General features: G+C 35.9%; 1 protein-coding gene across 1 annotated transcript in view; it reads left to right on the forward strand.

Moving 5' to 3' along the window:
- Nucleotides 1-23,823, forward strand: part of LOC128647276 (olfactory receptor 11A1-like) — a 41,244-nt gene extending 17,421 nt beyond the window's left edge. Inside the window, exon 2 of the mRNA XM_053700068.1 lies at nucleotides 22,882-23,823. Within this exon, the coding sequence (XP_053556043.1) occupies nucleotides 22,882-23,823 (942 nt within the window). The remainder of the gene's footprint in view (nucleotides 1-22,881) is intronic.
- Nucleotides 23,824-24,251: the final 428 nt, after the last annotated feature.

A 24,251-nucleotide genomic window follows, 5' to 3' on the forward strand; every position in this document is an offset into this window, starting at 1 on the left:
ACACAAAATAATGACTACCCAAAATTTTGACAAAGACTGGTGGTTGAATTAGTGCATGGAAAGTGTTTAAATTACAAGCATTTGAAATACCCTAGGGTGTCTTACTTTTCAAAAATATATGGTTTGATGGGGTAAATTCATTGACCAGCTTCAGAAATGTCCCAAATAGACATGGGTGCATGATGACCGATGTGAAAATTCCAAGTTGAAAAACTGGAATGCGCTTCCTAAAATTAAGGCCCTTTTAGCCCCCAGAGAACCCGACACACCTATACATGGGTGGTATCACTGTACTCAGGAGATGTTGTTGACACATATTGAGGTTTTTTTTTTGGTAGTAACACATAACAGGAACTGAGAATCCATGCCTAAAGTACAATGTGTGTGAAAATAACACAAAATAATGACTACCCAAAAAGTTTGACAAAGACTGGTGGTTGAATTAGTGCATGGAAGTGTTAAAATACAAGCATTTGAAATACCCTAGGGTGTCTACTTTTCAAAAATATATGGTTTGATGGGGGTAACTTCCATTGACCAGCTTCAGAAATGTCCCAATAGGACATGGGTGCATGATGACCGATGTGAAAATTCCAAGTTGAAAAACTGGAATGCGCTTCCTAAATTAAGGCCTTTTAGCCCCCAGAGAACCCGACACACCTATACATGGGTGGTATCACTGTACTCAGGAGATGTTGTTGAACACATATTGAGGGTTTTTTTTGGTAGTAACACATAACAGGAACTGAGAATCCATGCCTAAAGTACAATGTGTGTGAAAATAACACAAATAATGACTACCCAAAAGTTTGACAAAGACTGGTGGTTGCATTAGTGCATGGAAAGTGTTTAAAATACAAGCCATTTGAAATACCCTAGGGGTGTCTACTTTTCAAAAATATATGGTTTGATGGGGGTAAATTCCATTGACCAGCTTCAGAAATGTCCCAAATAGGACATGGGTGCATGATGACCGATGTGAAAATTCCAAGTTGAAAAACTGGAATGCGCTTCTAAAATTAAGGCCTTTTAGCCCCCAGAGAACCCGACACACCTATACATGGGTGGTATCACTGTACTCAGGAGATGTTGTTGAACACATATTGAGGGTTTTTTTGGTAGTAACACATAACAGGAACTGAGAATCCATGCCTAAAGTACAATGTGTTTGAAAAAATACAAAAATAATGACTACCCAAAAGTTTGACAAAGACTGGTGGTTGAATTAGTGCATGGAAAGTGTTAAAATACAAGCATTTGAAATACCCTAGGGTGTCTACTTTTCAAAAATATATGGTTTGATGGGGGGTAAATTCCATTGACCAGCTCAGAAATGTCCCAATAGGACATGGGTGCATGATGACCGATGTGAAAATTCCAAGTTGAAAAACTGAATGCGCTTCCTAAAATTAAGGCCTTTTAGCCCCCAGAGAACCCGACACACCTATACATGGGTGGTATCACTGTACTCAGGAGATGTTGTTGAACACATATTGAGGTTTTTTTTGGTAGTAACACATAACAGGAACTGAGAATCCATGCCTAAAGTACAATGTGTGTGAAAAATAACACAAAATAATGACTACCCAAAAGTTTGACAAAGACTGGTGGTTGAATTAGTGCATGGAAAGTGTTAAAATACAAGCATTTGAAATACCCTAGGGTGTCTACTTTTCAAAAATATATGGTTTGATGGGGGTAAATTCCATATACCAGCTTCAGAAATGTCCAAATAGGACATGGGTGCATGATGACCGATGTGAAAATTCCAAGTTGAAAAACTGGAATGCGCTTCCTAAAATTAAGGCCTTTTAGCCCCCAGAGAACCCGACACACTATACATGGGTGGTATCACTGTACTCAGGAGATGTTGTTGAACACATATTGAGGTTTTTTTTGGTCGTAACACATAACAGGAACTGAGAATCCATGCCTAAAGTACAATGTGTTTGAAAAATAACACCAAAATAATGACTACCCAAAGTTTGACAAAGACTGGTGGTTGAATTAGTGCATGGAAAGTGTTAAAATACAAGCATTTGAAATACCCTAGGGTGTCTACTTTTCAAAAATATATGGTTTGATGGGGTGGTAAATTCCATTGACCAGCTTCAGAAATGTCCCAAAAAGGACATGGGTGCATGATGACCGATGTGAAAATTCCAGTTGAAAAACTGGAATGCGCTTCCTAAAATTAAGGCCTTTTAGCCCCAGAGAACCCGACACACCTATACATGGGTGGTATCACTGTATCAGGAGATGTTGTTAAACACATATTGAGGTTTTTTTTGGTAGTAACACATAACAGGAACTGAGAATCCATGCCTAAAGTACAATGTGTGTGAAAAATAACACAAAATAATGACTACCCAAAAGTTTGACAAAGACTGGTGGTTGAATTAGTGCATGGAAAGTGTTAAAATACAAGCATTTGAAATACCCTAGGGTGTCTACTTTTCAAAAATATATGGTTTGATGGGGGTAAATTCCATTGACCAGCTTCAGAAATGTCCCAAATAGGACATGGGTGCATGATGACCGATGTGAAAATTCCAAGTTGAAAAACTGGAATGCGCTCCCTAAAAATAAGAGCTTTTAGCCCCCCGAGAACCCGACACACCTATACATGGGTGGTATCACTGTACCCAGGAGATGCTGCTGAAGACATATGAGGGTGTTATTTGGCAGTAACCCTTAATATTATCAGTAAATGTATTCTTAAATTGCTATTTTGTCAAAAAAATCAAATTATTTTTTTTTCCCCCCCAAACTTTGGCATAGATTGGTGGTAAAATGGTTGCATGAAAAAAGTCAAAATACCCCAAGTTTAATACCTTAGGTTGTCTTCTTTTAAAAAATATATACATTTGAAGGGTTATTCAGGGATTCATGACAGATATTGGTGTTACAATGTAACTATCGCCAATTTTGAAAAAACATGGTTTTGAAATAGCAAAGTGCTACTTGTACTTATTGCCCTATAACTTGCAAAAAAAGCAAAGAACATGTAAACATTGGGTATTTATAAACTCAAGACAAATTAGAAACTGTTTAGCATTGGTATTTTATGGTGGTTGTAGATGTGTAAGAAATTTTGGGGCTCAAAGTTAGAAAAAGTGCATTTTTTTTCATTTTTTCCTCATATTTTATATTTTTTTTTATAGTAAATTATAAGATATGATGAAAATAATCATATCTTTAGAAAGTCCATTTAATGGCGAGAAAAACAGTATATAATATGTGTGGGTACAGTAAATGAGTAAGAGGAAAATACAGTTAAACACAAACATCGCAGAAATGCAAAATAGCCTTGGTCCCAGATGGTCAACAAATTGAAAAGTGGTCTGGTCACTAAGGGGTTAAAGGAACCGTCATTCGTCGGGAAGTCGTCGGTGAAGATGGATGTTCCGCGTCGGCGGGATGACCATGGATCCGGAAGAAAGAAGATTGAAGATGCCGCTTGATAGAAGACTTCAGCCCGATCATGGACCTCTTCAGCTCCCGGCTTGGATGAAGACTTCAGTCGGATCATGGACATCTTCAGCCCCCCGCTTGAGCTTGGATCAAGACATCGGAGGCTCTCTGGATCGATCGGTGAACCGTCGTGGTGAAGACAAGGTAGGGAGATCTTCAGGGGCTTAGTGTTAGGTTTATTTAATGGGGGTTTGGGTTAGATTAGGGGTATGTGGGTGGGGGGTTGTAATGTTGGGGGGGGGGGTATTATATGTGTTCTTTTTACAGGCAAAAGAGCTGAATTATTTGGGGCATGCCCCCGCAAAGGGCCCTTTTCAGGGTGGTAAGGTAAAAGAGCTTTTCTATTTTAATTTTAGAATAGGGCTAGAAGGCATTTTTTTTATTTTGGGGGTCTTTGTTATTTTATTAGGGGGGCTTAGAGTAGGTGTAATTAGTTTAAAATTGTTGTAATTTTTTTCTAATGTTTGTAAATATTTTTTTATTTTTTTGTAACTTAGTTCTTTTTTATTTTTTGTACTTCACTTAGTTTATTTCATTGTATTTATTTGTAGGTATTGTATTTAATTAATTTATTGATAGTGTAGTGTTAGGTTTAATTGTAACTTAGGTTAGGATTTATTTTAAGGTAATTTTGAAATTATTTTAACTAGGTAACTATTAAATAGTTAACTATTTAATAGCTATTGTACCTGGTTAAAATAATTACAAAGTTGCCTGTAAAATAAATATTAATCCTAAAATAGCTACACTATAATTATAATTTATATTGTAGCTATATTAGGGTTTATTTTACAGGTAAGTATTTAGCTTTAAATAGGAATAATTTATTTAATAAGAGTTAATTTATTTCGTTAGATTTAAATTATATTTAATTTAGGGGGGTGTTAGTGTTAGGGTTAGACTTTGCTTTAGGGGTTAATACATTTATTATAGTAGCGGTGTGGTCCGGTCGGCAGATTAGGGTTTAATAATTGTAGGTAGGTGGAGGCGACATTGGGGGCGGCAGATTAGGGGTTAATAATATAATATAGGGGTCGGCGGTGTTAGGGGCAGCACGATTAGGGGTACATAGGTATAATGTAGGTTGCGGCGGTGTACGGAACAGCAGATTAGGGGTTAAAAAAATATGCAGGTGTCAGCGATAGTCGGGGGCGGCAGATTAGGGGTTAATAAGTGTAAGGTTAGGGGTGTTTAGACTCGGGGTTCATGTTAGAGTGTTAGGTGCAGACTTAGGAAGTGTTTCCCCATAGGAAACACTGGGGCTGCGTTAGGAGCTTAACGCTGCTTTTTTGCAGGTGTTAGGTTTTTTTTCAACTCAAACTGCCCCATTGTTTCCTATGGGGATATCGTGCACGAGCACGTTTTTGAAGCTGGCCGCGTCCGTAAGCACAGCTGGTATCGAGAGGTGCAGTGGCGGTAAATTATGCTCTACGCTCCCTTTTTGGAGCCTAACGCACTGAAACCCCAGCCATTCTGTGAACTCTAAATACCAGCGGTATTTAAAAGGTGCGGCCCAAAAAAGCCAGCGTTAGCTACGCGGGTCGTACAGACAAAACTCTAAATCTAGCCGATAGTGTCTAAAAACCCAATGCCCACATCGAGAACCAACCTTAAAGACTGGCAATCTAAAAGAAAAAAATACGTTAGTTCTGTTACTGGCAGTATTATCTCAGCCAGAGTGAGTTATAATGTCCATGCAAAAGTCTATGCATGATGCAGAATAATGCAGGAAAAGTTGCATTCAATTGTCAGATGCAGGTATCATATACCAAAGCTACATATACTGTATATGTTACACAGTTAGCTCACAATCAATGCGTTCTCACCCCTCTCCGGGGCTTTTCAAGGGGATTGCTTCTATATATTAGCCCTACCCAGAATAAAGGCATTTTTTTCTTAATACTGATGTCTACCCACACATACATACTGTAAGATTGTATTTAATGGATATTGTAGAACTATACTATCTACAAGACTGAACACATTCATTGCCCTCCTATTTTGTGATCTAAACTCACTATATTTTGTGATCCAACATAGTAACCAACAGTATATCAGTAATATCTGTATATTATATCCTTCTGTTTTTAGCATTTGCATGTGTATTATACATGTAGTATTTGCAGTGGTTTTTTATGTATTAAAATTTGTACTATTGTAATCTGCTTTTTTGAGCTCATCCTTAGTAGCACTTTTTGACACATTGAATAGACTACTATAACACACCTTATCAATAGTGCATTTACACATATTTGTCATTATCACAGATATTGTCATACTGTTGTCCTGCTGTCCCTAGCTTTGTAGTGCCAGTACTCTATCCTCATTTCACTTTCAGCTACATCTCAGCAGTGCATCATTTGCATCTTCAGAAAAGGATAATAAGAGAATGAAGAACATTTTACAATAGAAGTAAACGGTAAGTTTTTTCAAATGTAATTGGAAAGGATTTCATGTCCTTTTAAAGGACCAGTCAACACAGTAGATTTGCATAATCAACAAATGCAAGATAACAAGACAATGCAATAGCACTTAGTCTGAACTTCAAATGAGTAGTAGACAATTTTAAGTTATGCCTTTTTCCACTCCCCTGTACATGTGACTGCCATCAGCCAATCACAAATGCATACACACTTATTCTTGCACGATGCTCAGTAGAAGCTGGTGACTGAAAAAGTTTTAAATATAAAAGACTGCTATTTAGTTAATGGAAGTATATTGGAAAGTTGTTTTAAAATGGCATGCTTTATCTGAATAATGAAAGTTTAATTTTGATTGAGTGTCCCTTTAATTAAAAACTGTTAGTTTAAGATTGAATTGTTTGCAGGGGTGTATTTTAGCCTAGGACAACAAGGCGTTGCCTAAGGCAGCAAGTTATGGGGGGAATAGCACATGTTAATGGATAGTTCTTTGGCATGCTTTCTTCACACAACTAAACTCTCAGCATGTTTTATTTACTGATTTTATACAAATTTATTATACCTGTTGTCTAATAGGGCGCGATGAGCCTCCTATGTGTCCATGACCTCCATTTCTGAAAAATATATAAGGCAAAAATTAGCTAAATTGTGGGTGAGGAGAATGTGGGGCATTGAATATCCCAGTGCCTAGAGCAGCACAAAAGCTTAATACATCCCTGACTGTATGTAATGTTCCCTTACATATGTGTGTGTATAATCCGAGTATATGAACTGTAATTAGGGTTGCCAGGTGTCCAGTATTCAATCGGACAGTCCAGTATTTTAGCAAGCTGTAAAACCCTTCACAAAAATACTAGACACTTAAATGTCTAAATAATTTTTTAAGCATCCAGAAAAGCCTCCTATGGCTCAACATTTTTCATGTAAGGAGCTGTAAAAAGTGAGGGTAAGTCAAGGCTTCAAATCTCTTCTATGTGTGTGTTACTGGCAACCAAAGAGGTAAAATAATTGATATTATTAATTTTGTGTGTTACTGGCAGCTGAGGTGTAAAACGACTGCTCAATTACTAAAAATATACATGGTGGGATCAATAGTGTGGGCTCAAGTAGAGCTTTTGGTGGGTGGGGCATTGTGTGACCCCCACCAACCATCCTACCATTGGGATCAGTTGTGGACAAAATGTCCATTATTTTTGTGGATGACAGCTGGCAACCATAACTGTAATGACTCCCATGAATATAATGTACCTTAGATTAGCTCTATGCTTTACAAAAACAGATAACAATAACAATAATGACAATAATAATAATAAGATTTTCTTAACATCCCCAAACCCCTAAGTGCAAATCAGTTGAACCAGGTGCATAGAAAGAGATTAAGACTCATAGCAAATAATACATTCGTAAACACTTGACATGTAAATTGTTAAGGATACACTGTTTGTAATTAACCATAATGGGATTTGTCAGGAACAGAAGGGACATAATTCTTTTGGGATGGGAATAAAAGGAGACATTATAAATAGTCAGCAAATAAAGAAAATTAATTCTTAAGGCTCCTGATTCTTGAAACCAGTTTATAATGGTGCATCTTGCTTAAAGATTAAACATTAAAATATTTATCTGACTTGAAATGTAAAGGTAAGATGAAAAAAAAAAAATCTACACTGATTTATATTGATTCTCAAAATAGAAATTCTACAGCAGAAGAGAGTAAATTATATCAAAATGAGAAACAACCTCAGAGAACATATTTCTGCCTAAAATTGCCAAAATATTTCTTCTAATTCCGGAATGTACACCATCTTTATCAAGAGTCACAAGGATTTTCTGATTTCTGTGTAGTGCAGAGATGCAGAATCACTTTTTCTCACGTTTGAATCAATCAATAATCCTGCTCTATTCATTTTAACACTATAGGCTGTAACAATTGTTATTGCAATACAATATTTTCAGATTGGCTCATTAATATGAAAGAGTTTATTGGATGATGTCAAAAGACAACAATGACAATTAAAAACATTTGCTTCTTTTCTAGTCATTATTTGAGTACTCTCTAAGTAGTTAGAATGTACTTCAGGTCATTATAGGGCATTAAACACTTCAAGATTGTGATATAAAATGGTAAATTCTATGTAGTAGAGCAATTTCTTTTTGTGAGTCCCTTTTTCCTGCATTTAATTCTATAAAATGGTGGCCTTTCCAATTCTTTTAAAGTGGAAGTGCAGAATCCATACTTATCATTGCTATAGTCCTCACAGTCATTGGCTGCACATTTCCAGTGAACTGGGTGGCGTCCATTGAATTATGGACATTAAAACTTATTTTTTCACGTTTTAAACAATGATATAATTAAAAAATTGCATCATCATATTATGCTCTTTGTTTTAAAATGCATCATTATAACTAGCTTTACTTATAAAGTAACTATCATGATTTCAGATAGGACATGCAGTTTTAAACCACTTTCCAATTTACTTGTATCATCAAATTTACTTTGCTCTCTTGGTATTCTTTTTTGAAAGCTAAACCTAGACTCAAACTGATTTCTAAACATTGAAAACTGTTTCCTATCTCAAGGCATTTTAAAAGTTTGACAGTTAGACAGTGCTAGTTCATGTGTGTCATATAGATAACATAGTGCTCACTCAGTGGGAGTTATTTATGTCAGCTGATTGGCTTAAAATGGATGTCGGTCAATAGCACTGAGATAAGGGGGCAGTCTGCAGAGTCTTAGATCCAAGGTAATCATAAAGGTAATAAGGGTATTATTATCACAGTGTTGGTTATGCAAAACTGTGGAATGGGTAATAAAGGGATTTATCTAGCTTTTAAAACAATCATATTTTTAAAAATAGACTGTCCCTTTAAGGCAAAATTTATTATGAGGCAAATGCCCGATTGGTTGCAGGTTCACTCTGTTGAGCATACAATTTATATTTATGAAGCAGCAGTATAAACTACTGCTTCATAAAACCCTCCCCACCAAAACTGTAGTGGCAGATGAAAATCACCCTGGATTCATTCGACCAGTGTGCAAGTAAGCACTATTCTCATACAATTGGTTGCTTGACGGTAGGGGGAGTGGTATTCCCTCATTCAATGATAAATATTGGGGATATATTCGCCCCACAATTGCGAAAAGATGCGGACAGGTTAACTACATGTGAATACTGTCCTCTAACAAATTGATAAATCTTGCCCTAACTGTCCCTTTAACATAATTAAAACAATGTTTTTGTTAATATATGTAACCAATAATAAATACCATAGACAAAATGTATGATTAGCACATATTTTGTGATAGCTTTACTACCTATTACAAAATATCCTCTTGTTGGGGAATAATACTAAGCAAGTTCAGTAATGTGTAACTGACAATAGGGAGGGGCAAAAATTAAGTTTAATTTTTATTACACAAAAGTCACAAAAGTATTAAAGGGATAGGAAAGTTAAAATTAAACTTGCAAGAATCAGATAGAGCATATCATTTTTAAAACACTTTTAAATTCACTTCTATTTTCAAATGTACTTTGTTTTCTTGGTATCCATTGTGCAAAAAGAATATGCAAATATCCTACCACAAGTGTGAGCTAGCTGTTAATTGGTGCCTGCACACATTTGTTTCTTGCAACTGGCTGGATTATATGTGTTAATATATGTGTTCAGTTAGCTCTCAGTAGTGGATTGGTACTCCTTCAGCAAAGTAAACTCAAGGAAATAAAGCACATTTATTATAGAAGTAAATTGGAAAGTAATTTAAAATTGTATTATCTGTTCTATCTGAATTAAGAAAGAAAAAAAAAGAAAAATAAGTCATACATATCACCATACAAATATATTGGTTGGTTTTGCACTACCGGTAGCATAAGTTTACTTATATATATGGAAATACTTATAATGAAAAATGTGTCACAACTGCAGAAAATACTGCAGATATATTTATCTGCTTATACTGTGAATGACAAGTATTCCTTCCACTCGGTAAATCACTTAAGGTGTCTTATGTGTCAAGATAACAAGAGATTGCTACAAATATATTAATCTACTAGTAGCAATCTCTTGTTACCATGACACATAAGACACCTTAAGTGATTATAAGTATTTATATATAGTATATAATATATATATATATTATATATATATAATATATATATATATATATATATATAAATAAATAAATAAAGTAAACTTATGCTACCGGTAGTGCAAACCCGACCAATATATTTGTAGGAATTCCTTGGATTCAGGGTATACGAAACAAGATTTACTTTAAGTTATACCATTAATATCTATAGAGAAATGCAACATACTGTAGATTAAAGTTACTATATATTTGATATCAAAGAATTAATGAATGTTAGCAAATCGCTACATTTAGCAACTAATAAACCTGTACCAAAACTAGTATGTAACACACGATAGAACTATATAATAGTGATTACTTTTGTGCTAAGCCACAGACGTTTATTAGCAATAGGGACTCTACTTAAAGTGACGAATGTACTAATTTCTCTATATTAAGTTGAACCTTATTTTTCCTTTATATTTATTACAAGCCACAATATTTACGCTACCACTGTCCCTAATACAAATTAGAAGGTGACATACAGTATATATCAACTATGGATCCTTTCATCCTAGGTTGAAGATTCAATCCCATATACAATTACCCACACCAAAATACATTTAGTGCGCTGAATATCACAACCTGACAATCACCCTGTGTTTTTAACCTTATCGAATTCCTAATAAAGGTTTATTTTAAGTAATCAGTGCCTACTGCCTCCACAAATATAATTCCTATTTCCATTGTTCTAACTCAAAGCCACCCTTTCTTAGGATTATGAGTGCTATATAGGTGTACACCACTATCAATACTAGGATTGATTTTTTTTCTTTTCAGAACAAATCCAGTACACAGCACCTATGCCCTGCCAACCATAATGAGATTCTGACTAAGTTCAGACTATAACCTATTATCGATAGGGAATCCTAAGCTCATCCTCCTAGTAGTGCCATTAGTACTTTTGTTTTTTTTTTGTTGAATATTCCTACAATTACTTTTGTTGGCATTTCCCCAATGCAAACTGGGTCTTCCATCAGTAGAATTATCAGTTTCAAGAAACAGTCTTCTTTGATTTCAATCATAATCAAATCTTTTATCTGTCAATGGACTGGTTATGAGATGCAAGTAATTCTGTAACATCTTCAGGCTCCACGTCTAGTTCCAGTTGTCTAGCCATGTCCACAATGCTAGCATTGACTTCCCTCTACCGAAGTTTCAAAGCCGGGACAATCATCCATAAAGGTGGGGATTAACATTTTCCCACAACATGTCTCAATGCTGATTCTGAAACTTCATTCCAGGAATCTCTAATTGCTTTTAATAGCATCTAGAATTGTACATCCTTTCCAGAAGGTTTTTTAATTTGTTCTGTGTAGACCCATCAGATGCATCGCTATCTAAGCAGTTATAGCAGCAGTAAATGTCTTCTTCAAATAATATGCTTTGAAGGTTGCAATCACTCCCTGATCTATAGGCTGAAGAATAGATGGGGTGTTTGCAGGCAAGAAAACAAACTTAAATCTCATTGTACATTTCCATTAAAGAGAAGGTGCATTGTCAGTAAGCATTAAAATGTTTTAAAGGATTTTTTTTCCCCTTGCAGTAGGCTTCAACTGTGGGTTTAAATAATCTGCAACCAATGTTGTAAATAGACTTGCAGTCATCCAGTCTTTTAGTGTTTGATTTGTAGTTAACAAGCAGGATAGATTTAGCATAGTTTTTCAGAGCCCTAGGGATTCTCAGAATGGTAAATCATCATAGCTTCAGCTTAAAATCACCAGCTGCTTTAGCACTAAAAGCAGTGTTAGTCGATCCTTTGCAGCTTTGCATACTGGCCATTAACTTTCCCCCCTTTGCAATGAATGTCCTAGATGGCATTTTTTCCAGAAAACCACCATCTTCTATAATTTTAGCCAGACTCTTCTGGAAAAGCCTCTGCAGATTCAACATCTGCACTAGCTGCTTCCCCTTGCACTTTAATGTTGTGCAGATGACTTCTTTCCTTAAACTGTTAAACCAACCTCTGCTAGCTTCAAAATATTCATCTTTAGCACCTCTCACCTCTTTCAGCCTTCATTGCATTAAACAAGGATAGTGCCTTGCTTTGGATAATGACTTGGCTTAAATACAAATTGTGGCTGGTTTTATCTTCTATCCAAACCCTTAGCAGGTTCTCCATTTCAGCAATAAGGTTGTCTCTCTTGCGAATCACTTTTGTGTGCACTGGAGTAGCCACTTTTTACTTCTTTTAAGTATTTTTTCTTTAGCGTTCACCACTGTGCTATTTGGCGAGCCAAACCTAACTTGCGGCCTATATCGGAGTTGAACATGCCTTGCTCCACTATCTTTATCATTTCCACTTTTGATTCAATGTAAGAGGCTTATGGATCCTCTTTTTGTCACCCCGGAGCCAGGGCCATTGTAGAATAAAATAACAAAGACTAAATACAAAACACAGATGATACTGGGAGTGAATTTTGAAAAAAAAAAAAAGAAGAAAAAAAAAAAGGTTGTCTGCTCCTATTGCAATGATTGGCTTTACCTTTGTGCTTACCTTGAATAGTACAGGTAAGAATCTCATATGCCTTCTTCATCTCATATGTCTATACCATACCATACACCTTAACCTAATGTACTCTACTGTACCTGCATTGTATGCCAGATCCTTATTTTATGTGGAGATCTGACACCATACCATACAGTACTGTACAGTACTAAAGTAGGTCATGTTTTATGGTATGGTATAGGCATATGAGATGAAGGAGGCATATGAAATTTCTTACCTGTCCTATTCAAGGTAAGCACAAAGGTATTATAACAATAATATACAGTACAGTACATATACAGTAACACTGCATATACTGGTGCCTGTACCTTTAATGGCAAACAAAAACTGTAGTGCTTGTGAAAAACTTGTGTGTACAGTACAAATGCACTTACCAAATTATCCTGCGCATGAGTAGGGTGTTCGTTTTTTTCCCCCCACTTTTTTTACACAATATTCTAAGTTTGTCTTTTTACGTGCGTCGGGTTAGCAAGCCGAGAAGCAGAAACAGTCTTACTTTTAACTCATAATACGAGCGCAACCCGACAACACACAAAAAGCAGTTAACGCTCGAGCAGTGAGCGTTTAAATAGCACTCCACTTGTAATCTAGCCCTAGAAAATGCTAGACAGAGTGATTCATTCAAGAAATGATTAGTCCTGAGAATAACATGCCAGATGTATATTTTAAAGTTTCATTAGCTGTTTAAATATTGATAAATATAAGTGTAAAGTTTAAGGGCTAGATTACAAGTGGCGTGCTAAATTATTGCGCTCCCACAAACAGGCAAATTTGCCCGTTTAAGTGAGTGCAATAATTAACCAGCCATTACAAGTGGCTGGTTATTGCTACTGCAAGTTTGCGGAACAATTAACGCTTATTAAAATTAACCAGAGATCGTTATTCTGGTTAATTTTATAAATCTGTCCCTATGCCCCACAAAATACAGCTTAGTGTAGTTTAGTAAAAAATAAAGATGGCAGCATATTTATTTTTTAATAAAAGTACTGCGCTAAGCAGTATTTTGGGGTTAAAGTTGGTGGGAGTGAGTGTGTAAAAAACAAACCAGCACTGAAAAGTGCCTTTACATTGCGGTCAATGGGGAACTGTGTGTTCCCTTGTAAATATATATGTATATGTTTAATATTGTATATATATATATATATATATATATATATATATATATTTATATATATATATTATATATATATATATATATTATAATATATATATATATACACATATATATATATATATACATATATATATATATATATATATATATATATATATTATATATATATATATACACATACACACAGGGAGTGCAGAATTATTAGGCAAGTTGTATTTTTGAGGATTAATTTTATTATTGAACAACAACCATGTTCTCATGAACCCAAAAAACTCATTAATATCAAATCTGAATAGTTTTGGAAGTAGTTTTTAGTTTGTTTTTACTTATAGCTATTTTTAGGGGGATATTGTGTGTGCAGGTGACTATTACTGTACATAATTATTAGGCAACTTAACAAAAAAAAATATATACCCATTTCAATATTTATTTTTACCAGTGAAAACCCAAAATATAACATCTCAACATTCACAAATATACATTTCTGACATTCAAAAACAAAACAAAAACAAATCAGTGACCAATATAGCCACCTTTCTTTGCAAGGACACTCAAAAGCCTGCCATCCATGGATTCTGTCAGTGTTTTTATCTGTTCACCATCAACATTGCGTGCAGCAGCAATCACAGCCTCCCAGACACTGTTCAGAGAGGTGTACTGTTTTCCCTCCTTGTAAATCTCACATTTGATGATGGACCACAGGTTCTCAATGGGGTTCAGATCAGGTGAACAAGGAGGCCATGTCATTAGATTTTCTTCTTTTATACCCTTTTTGCCAGCCACGCTGTGGAAGTACTTGGACGCGTGTGATGGAGCATTGTCCTGCATGAAAAATCATGTTTTTCTTGAAGGATGCAGACTTCTTCCTGTACCACTGCTTTAAGAAGGTGTCTTCCAGAAACTGGCAGTAGGACTGGGAGTTGAGCTCGACTCCATCCTCAACCCGAAAAGGCCCACACAAGCTCATCTTTGATGATACCAGCCCAAACCAGTACTCCACCTCCACCTTGCTGGCGTCTGAGTCGGACTGGAGCTCTCTGCCCTTTACGAATCCAGCCACGGGCCCATCCATCTGGCCCATAAAGACTCACTCTCATTTCATCAGTCCATAAAACCTTAGAAAAATCAGTCTTGAGATATTTCTTGGCTCAGTCTTGACGTTTCAGCTTGTGTGTCTTGTTCAGTGGTGGTCGTCTTTCAGCCTTTCTTACCTTGGCCATGTCTCTGAGTATTGCACACCTTGTGCTTTTGGGCACTCCAGTGATGCTTGCAGCTCTGAAATATGTCCAAACTGGTTGCAAGTGGCATCTTGGCAGCTGCACGCTTGACTTTTCTCAGTTCATGGGCAGTTATTTTGCGCCTTGGTTTTTCCACACGCTTCTTGCGACCCTGTTGACTATTTTGAATGAAACGCTTGATTGTTCGATGATCACGCTTCAGAAGCTTTGCAATTTTAAGAGTGCTGCCTCCCTCTGCAAGATATCTCACTATTTTTGACTTTTCTGAGCCTGTCAAGTCCTTCTTTTGACCCATTTTGCCAAAGGAAAGGAAGTTGCCTAATAATTATGCACACCTGATATAGGGTGTTGATGTCATTAGACCACACCCCTTCTCATTACAGAGATGCACATCACCTAATATGCTTAATGGTAGTAGGCTTTTTGAGCCTATACAGCTTGGAGTAAGACAACATGCATAAAGAGGATGATGTGGTCAAAATACTCATTTGCCTAATAATTCTGCACTCCCTGTGTGTATATATATATATATATATATATATATATATATTATATATATTTATGTGTTTATATGTGACACATCTCTTAGTCAATCACAAGAGACAAATGTGTGCAGGCACCAATTAGCAACTAGCTCCCACTAGTGTAGGATATGTGCGTATTCTTTTTCAATAGGGCGTACCAAGGGAACAAAGCGCATTTGAAAATAGAAGTGAATTAATAGTGTCTTAAAATGACATGTTCTATCTGGATCATGTAAGTTTAATTTTGACTTTCCTATCTCTTTACTGTCCCTTTAAATGTATAGTCCATGATTGTTAGCTAAATATAAAAGGCTGTTAGCTAAATGTAAAAAGCCTCATTTGCCTAAATGCATTACAACTATGGAGCAGAGAGAAGTGAGGGCCAGTTAAGACTAAGGGGGCCTATTTATTAATGTGCGGACGGACATGATCCGATATAGCAGATCCTGTCCACCGCACATCGATAAATGCAGACAGCATACGCTGTCGGCATTTATCATAGCACCAGCAGTTCTTGTGAACTGCTGGTGCAATACCACCCCCCTGCAGATTCGCGGCCATAGGCCGTAAGCAGGGGGGTGTCAATCAGCCTGATCGTATTCGATCAGGCAAATTGCTGCCCGCCACCTCAGAGGTGGCGGACGAGTTAAAGAGCAGCGGTCTTAGGACCGCTGCTTCTTAACTTCTGCTTCAGCCGAAACTGAAGCAGAGTGGGTCGGAGGCAGCATCCGCTGCTTCATAAATAGACCCCTAAGGGGGACAAATTATTTCTGTTTTTGTGTGCTACTGGCAGCCAAATAGGTACAATTATTGATTTGTATGTTACTGGCAGCCAAGGGGTAAAATGACTGCTTAGTTGTGAAACATATACATTGTGAAGGATGAGGTAGAGCTTTTTGTAGACAATGTGTGACCCACTTATCTACCATTGCGTCCAGTATTTTTGTGGATGACAGCTGGAAACCCTACTCACCGAGCAGGGGCAGTGTTTCAATGCATATACTCTGTATGCCCCTTAAACAGTAAAATCTATTACTAAAAAAGTGATAGATTTAATTAAATGCAATTTAATGGTATCATGTTCATCTTAGGCCCTTAAAGGGACAGTCTACACTAAAATTGTTATTGTTTAAAAAGATAGATAATGCCTTTAACCCATTCCCCAGCTTTGCACAACCAACATTGTTATATTAATATACTTTATAACATTTATACCTCTAAATATCTGTCTTTTTTCTAAGCCACTACAGACAGCCTCATATCACATGCTTTTTTATTTGCTTTTCACAACTGGAGACTGCTAGTTCATGTGGGCCATATAGATAACATTGTGTTCATGCCCATGGCGTTATTTAAGAGTTAGCACAACACAGTACTAAATGCAAGTCAATAGATAATAAATAGTCATGTCATCAGGGGGCTGTCAGAAGATGATTAGATACAAGTAATCACAGAGGTAAAAAGTATATTACTATAACTGTGTTGGTTATGCAAAACTGTGGAATGGGTAATAAAGGGATTATCTATCTTTTAAAACAATAAAAATGCTATTGTAGACTGTCCCTTTAAGGACAGGTGCCATACTGTGCACATTTGTCACTTCCTGTAGAATCCCTATAACTTTTTAAATTCAATATTATGTTAATACATTTATTACATAGTCTATATATGACTGCAACATTTTATTTTATTGTATTTATGTTGTGCTTCGTGTAACTTTTTGTTTAGCCCTAACCCTTTAGATGAGAACTTCAACCGTGCTAACCTGAAGAGCGCAAATTTAGTATGCACTTGTGTGGTCGCATTTGCTTTCAACATGAGCACAAGTTAGTGCAGGTACAGTATTTCAATACTGCAGGCATGCTAACGTTAGCTCACCACTTGTAATCTAGCCTTTACACAGCAAACATTTTTAAGAGAATTTGCAATACCTCAAACCTGTTGAAGATGTAAGAGTGACGCAGGAATCACAAGTACGTCTAAAGCACTGGTTTTCAAACCTGTGCTCAGGCCTCCCCAACAGGTCTGATTTTCAGGAATTACCTTGGATGAGAGCAGGTAAAATAACCATGTTTCAGCTCACCGAGTCACCTATTCCCAGCGAAACTGGAACTCTCCAAAGGACCAGGAGCAATTGGGGCTAATATCAAACACTCACAATTTACAGGAACTCTTTAAAGGGAGCACTTTGCTATGCCCCATACACTCTTATTCAGCTTTTTAAAACTTGTTTTTAATCTGGTTTTATTAAACTTGTTTGTAAATTTACAAGCAAAGGGTTAAAGAGGTGTCTTGATATTAGCACAATTGCTCCTGGTCTTTGGAGAGTTCCAATTTCGCTGGGAATAGGTGAGCTGATACACCTCAATCTTTCAGCTGGCGTCTACTAGCACATAAGGGTGCGCCAACCAAATGTGAGTATCCACTCTCATTTATTGCACTTTGTGTTCTGTGGAAACTTATTGATACACACACGAGGCACCCCTCTATCTTTTGTTACTTAAAGGGACAGTCTAGTCAAAATTAAACTTTCATGATTCAGATAGGGCAATTCAATTTTAAACAACTTTCCAATTTACTTCTATTATCTAATTTGCTCAATTCTTTAGATATCCTTTGTTGAAAAAATAGCAATGCACATGTGTGAGCAATCACACAATGCCTCTAGGTGCAGCAACCAATCAGCAGCTACTGAGCTATCTAGATATGCTTTTCAGCAAGTGATATCAAGAGAATGAAGCAAATTAGATAATAGAAGTAAATTAGAAAGTTGTTTAAAATGATATGCTCTTTCTAAATCATGAAAGAAAAAATGGCTTTCATGTCCCTTTAAGAACTGGGCCCTTTGAAGTGTGAAGAGGAGAGCAGCTGACCATTACAGCAGAGGAGATTTTAAGGATACCCTTGTATTGGGGACTTTTAACCATTCTGTGTTTTTGTGTTTTTGTCACTTTGATACCAGTCTGTTTACTATTTGAATATATAGGCCTATAATTTGTGGCTTCATAGAACAGAATACCATTGTATGGGGAGCGCCCCTATTAGCTGCAGTTAGCTTGTTTGTTTTCTTAAAATAACCATGTTTACTAATTAGCTGATTATTTCACCTGTGCTCCAGTTCAGATTTCCTCAAAATGTGGCCTGTTAGGGAGGTCTGAGGTAGGGATTTTCGAATGTAGAACGAATGTTATTACCAAAATTCGAATTCTAAATCCGAATGTCGATAAGAACGAATATTCTTAAAAATTCGAAAATCGAATGTTATTTACAGTTTTCGAATGTCACTTTCGAATTTGAATGTTTATAATTATATCGAATGTCCCACATTCGAAATTTCGAATTTAACATTCTATTTAACCAAAATACTATTCAGAAGTTCAATAGTTCATGTGGTAGGGCGGTGAATCTAGTAAATTGATAGCATAATAGATACAAATATCTTCATTTTCGAATGTTTCCATATAGAATATTGCATAATTCGAAATATTACTTTTAAAGAAAGCATTAGAAATACTATTACAAACATATAAATTTGAATTTTTCGAATTCGAATATAAATTCGAATTTTTTGAATTTGAATATAAATTTGAATTTTTCGAATTCGAATATAAATTCGAATTTTTCGAATTCGAATATAAATTCGAATTTTTCGAATTCGAATATTGCATAATTTGAATATTACATTTAAAGAAAAAGCATTAGAAATACTATTACAATCTAAATTCGAATTTTTCGAAAATAATATTTTCGAATGTAATCGTAAAATTCGAAACCGAACATTCGAAAAGTGAATGTTAGAATGTTATGTAAACATTCTAAATTTGATTCGAACGAACGAACGTGTTAAAATTCGTGCTGTTTTTCGAATGTTGCGAAACATTCGCCCATCCCTAGTCTGAGGACAAGTTTGAAAACCAATGGGAAATGTAGTTCCAAAACATCTGGGGGCCCAAGGTTGAGTATGCTGCACAAGCTTCTGTAGTATGTTGTGCAGAATGGATGCAGGGGATTCCTATAAAATGCTCTGCTATATGGGTGCAATATATGGCTACCAGGATATTATGCAGAAATAATCACATAGAGACCTAATAAAATGCCAAGTAAAACGTTATGTTTGTGTGAAAATTACCAAAGGGGATCAGCAATTTTGGGAATACCCCTTAGAGGTTTTAAAATATAAAACACCTTAAAAGACTTCTTTTATCCCTTAGTAACCAGACCATTTTTCAATTTTCTTACCCTTAAGGACCAGGGCTATTTTTTAATTTTTGCAGTGTTTGTGTTTAACTGTAATTTTCTTCTTACTCATTTACTGTACCCACACATATTATATACCATTTTTCACGCCATTAAATGGACTTTCTAATGATACCATATCATATAATTTGCTATAAACATTTTTATAAAATATGATAAAAAAAAATAATAAAAAAACCCACACTTTTTTTAACTTTGACCCCCAAAATCTGTTGCACATCTACAACCACCAAAAAAATCTCATATGCTAAATAGTTTCTAAATTTTGTCCTGAGTTAAGAAATACCCAATGTTTACATGCTCTTTGCAAGTTATAGGGCAATAAATGCAAGTAGCACTTTGTTATTTCAAAACCATTTTTTTTTTTCAAAATTAGCCATAGTTACATTGTAACACTGATATCTGTTAGGAATCCCTGAATATCCCTTCACATGTATAATTTTTTTTTTAGTAGACAACCCAAATTATTGATCTAGGCCCATTTTTGTATATTTCATGTCACCATTTCACTGCCAAATACGGTCAAATAAAAAAAATTGTTTACTTTTTTACTAAGTTTTTCACAAACTTTAGGTTTCTCACTGAAATTATTTACAAACAGCTTGTGAAATTATGGCTCAAATGGTTGTTAATGCTTCTCTGGGATCCCCTTTGTTCAGAAATAGCAAACATATATGGCTTTGGTATTGCTTTTTGGTAATTAGAAGGCCGCTAAATGCCACTACGCACCACATGTGTATTATGCCCAGCAGTTAAGGGGTTAATTAGGTAGCATATAGGGTTAATTTTAGCTTTAGTGTAGAGATCAGCATCCCACCTGACACATCCCACCCCCTGATCTCTCCCTGACCCCCCTCAAACAGCTCTCTTCTCTCCCCCACCTCACAATTGTCACCGCCAAAAAGTCTGCCAGTACTAAAATAAAAAGTATATATATATATATATATATATATATATATATATATATATATATATATATCTATATATATATATATATTGATTCTGCAGTGCTGGATCCCCCCTTAGCCCCCAACCTCCCTGATCCCCCCCCATACAGCTCTCTAACCCTCCCCCCTCTACCTATTTGCTGCCATCTTGGGTACTGGCAGCTGTCTGCCAGTACCCAGTTTGTTTTTTTCTTTTTTAATATCTAAATAAAAGTTTTCTGTAGTGTTGCTGCCCCCCCTCAATACCCTATCTCCCCCCCTCCCAGATCCCTTGCCCAACATTAAAACCCCCTCCCTCTGTATCATTTACACATAATTGAAATTATGCAAATGCGTGCCCACACCCGCCCCCCAGCACGCTACCGCAAATGTACGCGCTATTTCTGATCAAGGAACAGGAAGTAACCATCAATGGGCCGTCCTCCCGCCTCCCAGCAGCAGCTCCCACCCACCAACGATCGGCACCATCGATGGCCGATGCAGAGAGGGCCACAGAGTGGCTCTCTCTGTATCGGATGCTTAAAATAGGGTATTGCAGGATGCCTCAATATTGAGGCATCACTGCAATACCCTAAGAGCTGCCGCTCAATTAGACTGAGGACGTCACTTACCAGGTACGTCCATTGTCACTAACTGACAGTTTTTGCAGGATGTACCTGGAACGTCCTTGGTCATTAAGGGGTTAAAGGGACATAATTAAACTTTCATGATTATTAAATAGTATGCCATTTTAAACAGATTTCCAATTTACTTCTGATATTAAATTTGGTTTGTTCTCTTTATATGCTTTGCTGAAGGTAGGTTTATAAATAGCAATGCTCTACTGGGAACTAGCTGTTGATTGGTGGCTATACTCATATGCCTCTTGTCATTGCTCACTCAATTTGTTCAGCTAGCTACCAGTAGTGCATAGCTGCTCCTTAGTTTACCTAGGTATGTTTTTCAACAAAAGATTACCAATAGAGCAAAGCAAATTTGATAATAGAAGTTAATTGGAAAGTTGTCTAAAACTGAATGCTCTCTCATATATCCTCAAACTTGGCCCTTCATAGGTTTTGGAACTACATTTCCCATGATGCTCAGCCAGCATATCAGCTGGCTGAGCATTATGGGAAATGTAGTTCCAAAACCTCTGGAGGGCCAAGTTTGAGGTTGTCTGCTCTATCTGAATCCTAAAAGTTTATTTTTGACTTTATTGTCCCTTTAAACATTGATTGTATCTAATAAATATGATTTCAACCATTGCCTTGCCGCACTGGAAATATTTTTTATCTGACTGTTTATGGTGTGAAGTCAGGCAATTTCTTAATGTTTCATATTCTTATTTTTTGTTCTTGAATTAAAGGGACATGAAACACAGAATTTCTCTTTCGTGATTCAGATAAAGCATGTACTTTTAAACAACTCTTCAATTTACTTCCATTATCAAATTGTTGAAAAGCAGGAAGGTAAGCTCAGGGGTGTGCACGTGTTTGCAACATGAAATAAACATACATAATGTTATGCATTTGACAGCACTTTTCCTGCCATGTGCTTGCTACCTATTTAGATATCTCTTCAATAAAGAATACCACTTACTTGAAAAAGTTTTTTTTTTTTTAAATTGCATGCTCTGTCTGAATCACAGAAGAAAAATCTTGGGTTGTAATCGTCTTTAAGTGACTATTAAAAGGAGTTATTAAGACAATTTATATATCCTTTAGATAAAGGGTTCCCAGCTATCCTCCACTAAAATACTGGACAATCAGTCAGAGACTGGGCGCAATGGTAGATGGGTGTCAAACGATGCTCCTCCAAAAGCTCTATGTTAGCCCCCACAATTTATATTTTTCAAAGCTAAGTAGTCATTTTACCATTTGGCTGCCAGTAACATACCAATCAATAATTCTATCTCTTTGGCTGCCAGTAACTCTTGTAAACAAAACTGATTTGACCTCTTTGACTTCCCCTCACTTTTTGTTCTGCTCTATATTTGTAATGAGTTTAGACACAGGAGCCCTTTTACATTTAGCAAACACTTGGAGATTTTTTTTAAAAACTGGACATTTAAGTGTACTGGACTGTCCGGTTGAATACTGGACACCTAGTAACCCTATCAGTGAGTGGTGTATGCCCAACACACTCTAAATACTCTCACTTTCTTTGAAAACATTTGTTTTTGTTTGCCAATACAAGTGTATTACAAAACTACAATATCCCTTTAAACAGTATGAAGCTATATGCATGTAATATTGTCAATATTATTTTGATATGAACTATTTTCTATCTCCAGACAATGGGTTATCAGAACCAGACTACAATCACTGAATTCATACTCATTGGATTTAAGAACCTTCACAAACTCAGATCTTTTCTATTCATTTTCTTTCTTATAATTTACATTATAATATTAACCGGGAATCTATTTATTATTATTTTGGTACCAAGTACTGGCCATCTTCATTCTCCTATGTACTTCTTCCTGAGCAGCCTTTCAATATCTGATGTTCTGGTAACTTCAAACATTGTACCCAACATGCTCAAATTACTATGGACTGAAGAAGGCACCATTTCTATATCTAACTGCATATTACAGTTCTATGTTTTTGGTTCTCTTACAGCCGTTGAATGTTTACTTCTTACAGTTATGTCTTATGACCGTTATCTGGCCATATGTTTCCCCTTACAATATTCAACTATCATGAATCATCAGCTGTGTCGTTTCTTAAATATTTCTACCTGGCTAATTGGATTCGCACCAACTCTACCTGTTTCTATTTGTTTATCCAGAATGCAATTCTGTGACTTAAATGTTATTGATCATTTCTTTTGTGATCTCGCTCCTTTCTTAGAACTTGCCTGCTCTGACACATCAACTGTTAAGATGTTATCCTTAATGCTATCATTCCTAGTTACTTTCTTCCCATTTCTATTTATTATTATGTCATATTCTTATATCATTAGAACAATACTTGGGATACGTACAGTAAAAGGAAGGAAGAAGGCATTTTCCACCTGTAGCTCTCATCTTGCTATTGTGTCTATATATTATGGATCACTCATTATTCTATATGTAATACCTCGAAAGAAACATTCATCAGATCTCAATAAGTTTGTTTCTCTCCTATACACCATTGTTACTCCTTTACTTAATCCTGTTATATATTCCCTAAAAAACAAAGAAATCAGTAGAGCAGCTCAGAAACTTTTCAAAGGACACAATAAGATGAAATGAACAACCATTTAGGGCAACCGTCAACTGTATTTATGTTTTCAGGGTTAAAAGTGAATTAAAATATATTTATTTTTCATTGTTCTGAAATTACAACAAAATGGCTGGCAGATCTCAAGGGATATGAGATTGGATAGTTATCTTATGCAGCAGTTATGTAAGTACTTGACAACACATTTTCGTAACTGCAATATCACAATTCAAACTATTACAAATAAATGCAAAGTAAATGCAATATTCTAGAGTTTTTTCCTGTCTGCTGAACATTATTCACAACCTGAAACCTATGCTAGTGAAGTCCCTCCCATTGGAGAAAAGCAAAGCTAATTAAAAGTGTTTTTTTTTTTTAAATTAATCTATCATAAATCTTCATATTGTTGATAAATTAAATATTTTGAAGGGTTCTAAGAGCCTTTTAGTACTAGAAGGAA

The sequence above is a fragment of the Bombina bombina genome, chromosome 2, assembly GCF_027579735.1.
Source record: "Bombina bombina isolate aBomBom1 chromosome 2, aBomBom1.pri, whole genome shotgun sequence".
In the NCBI taxonomy this organism is placed as follows: Eukaryota; Metazoa; Chordata; class Amphibia; order Anura; family Bombinatoridae; genus Bombina; species Bombina bombina.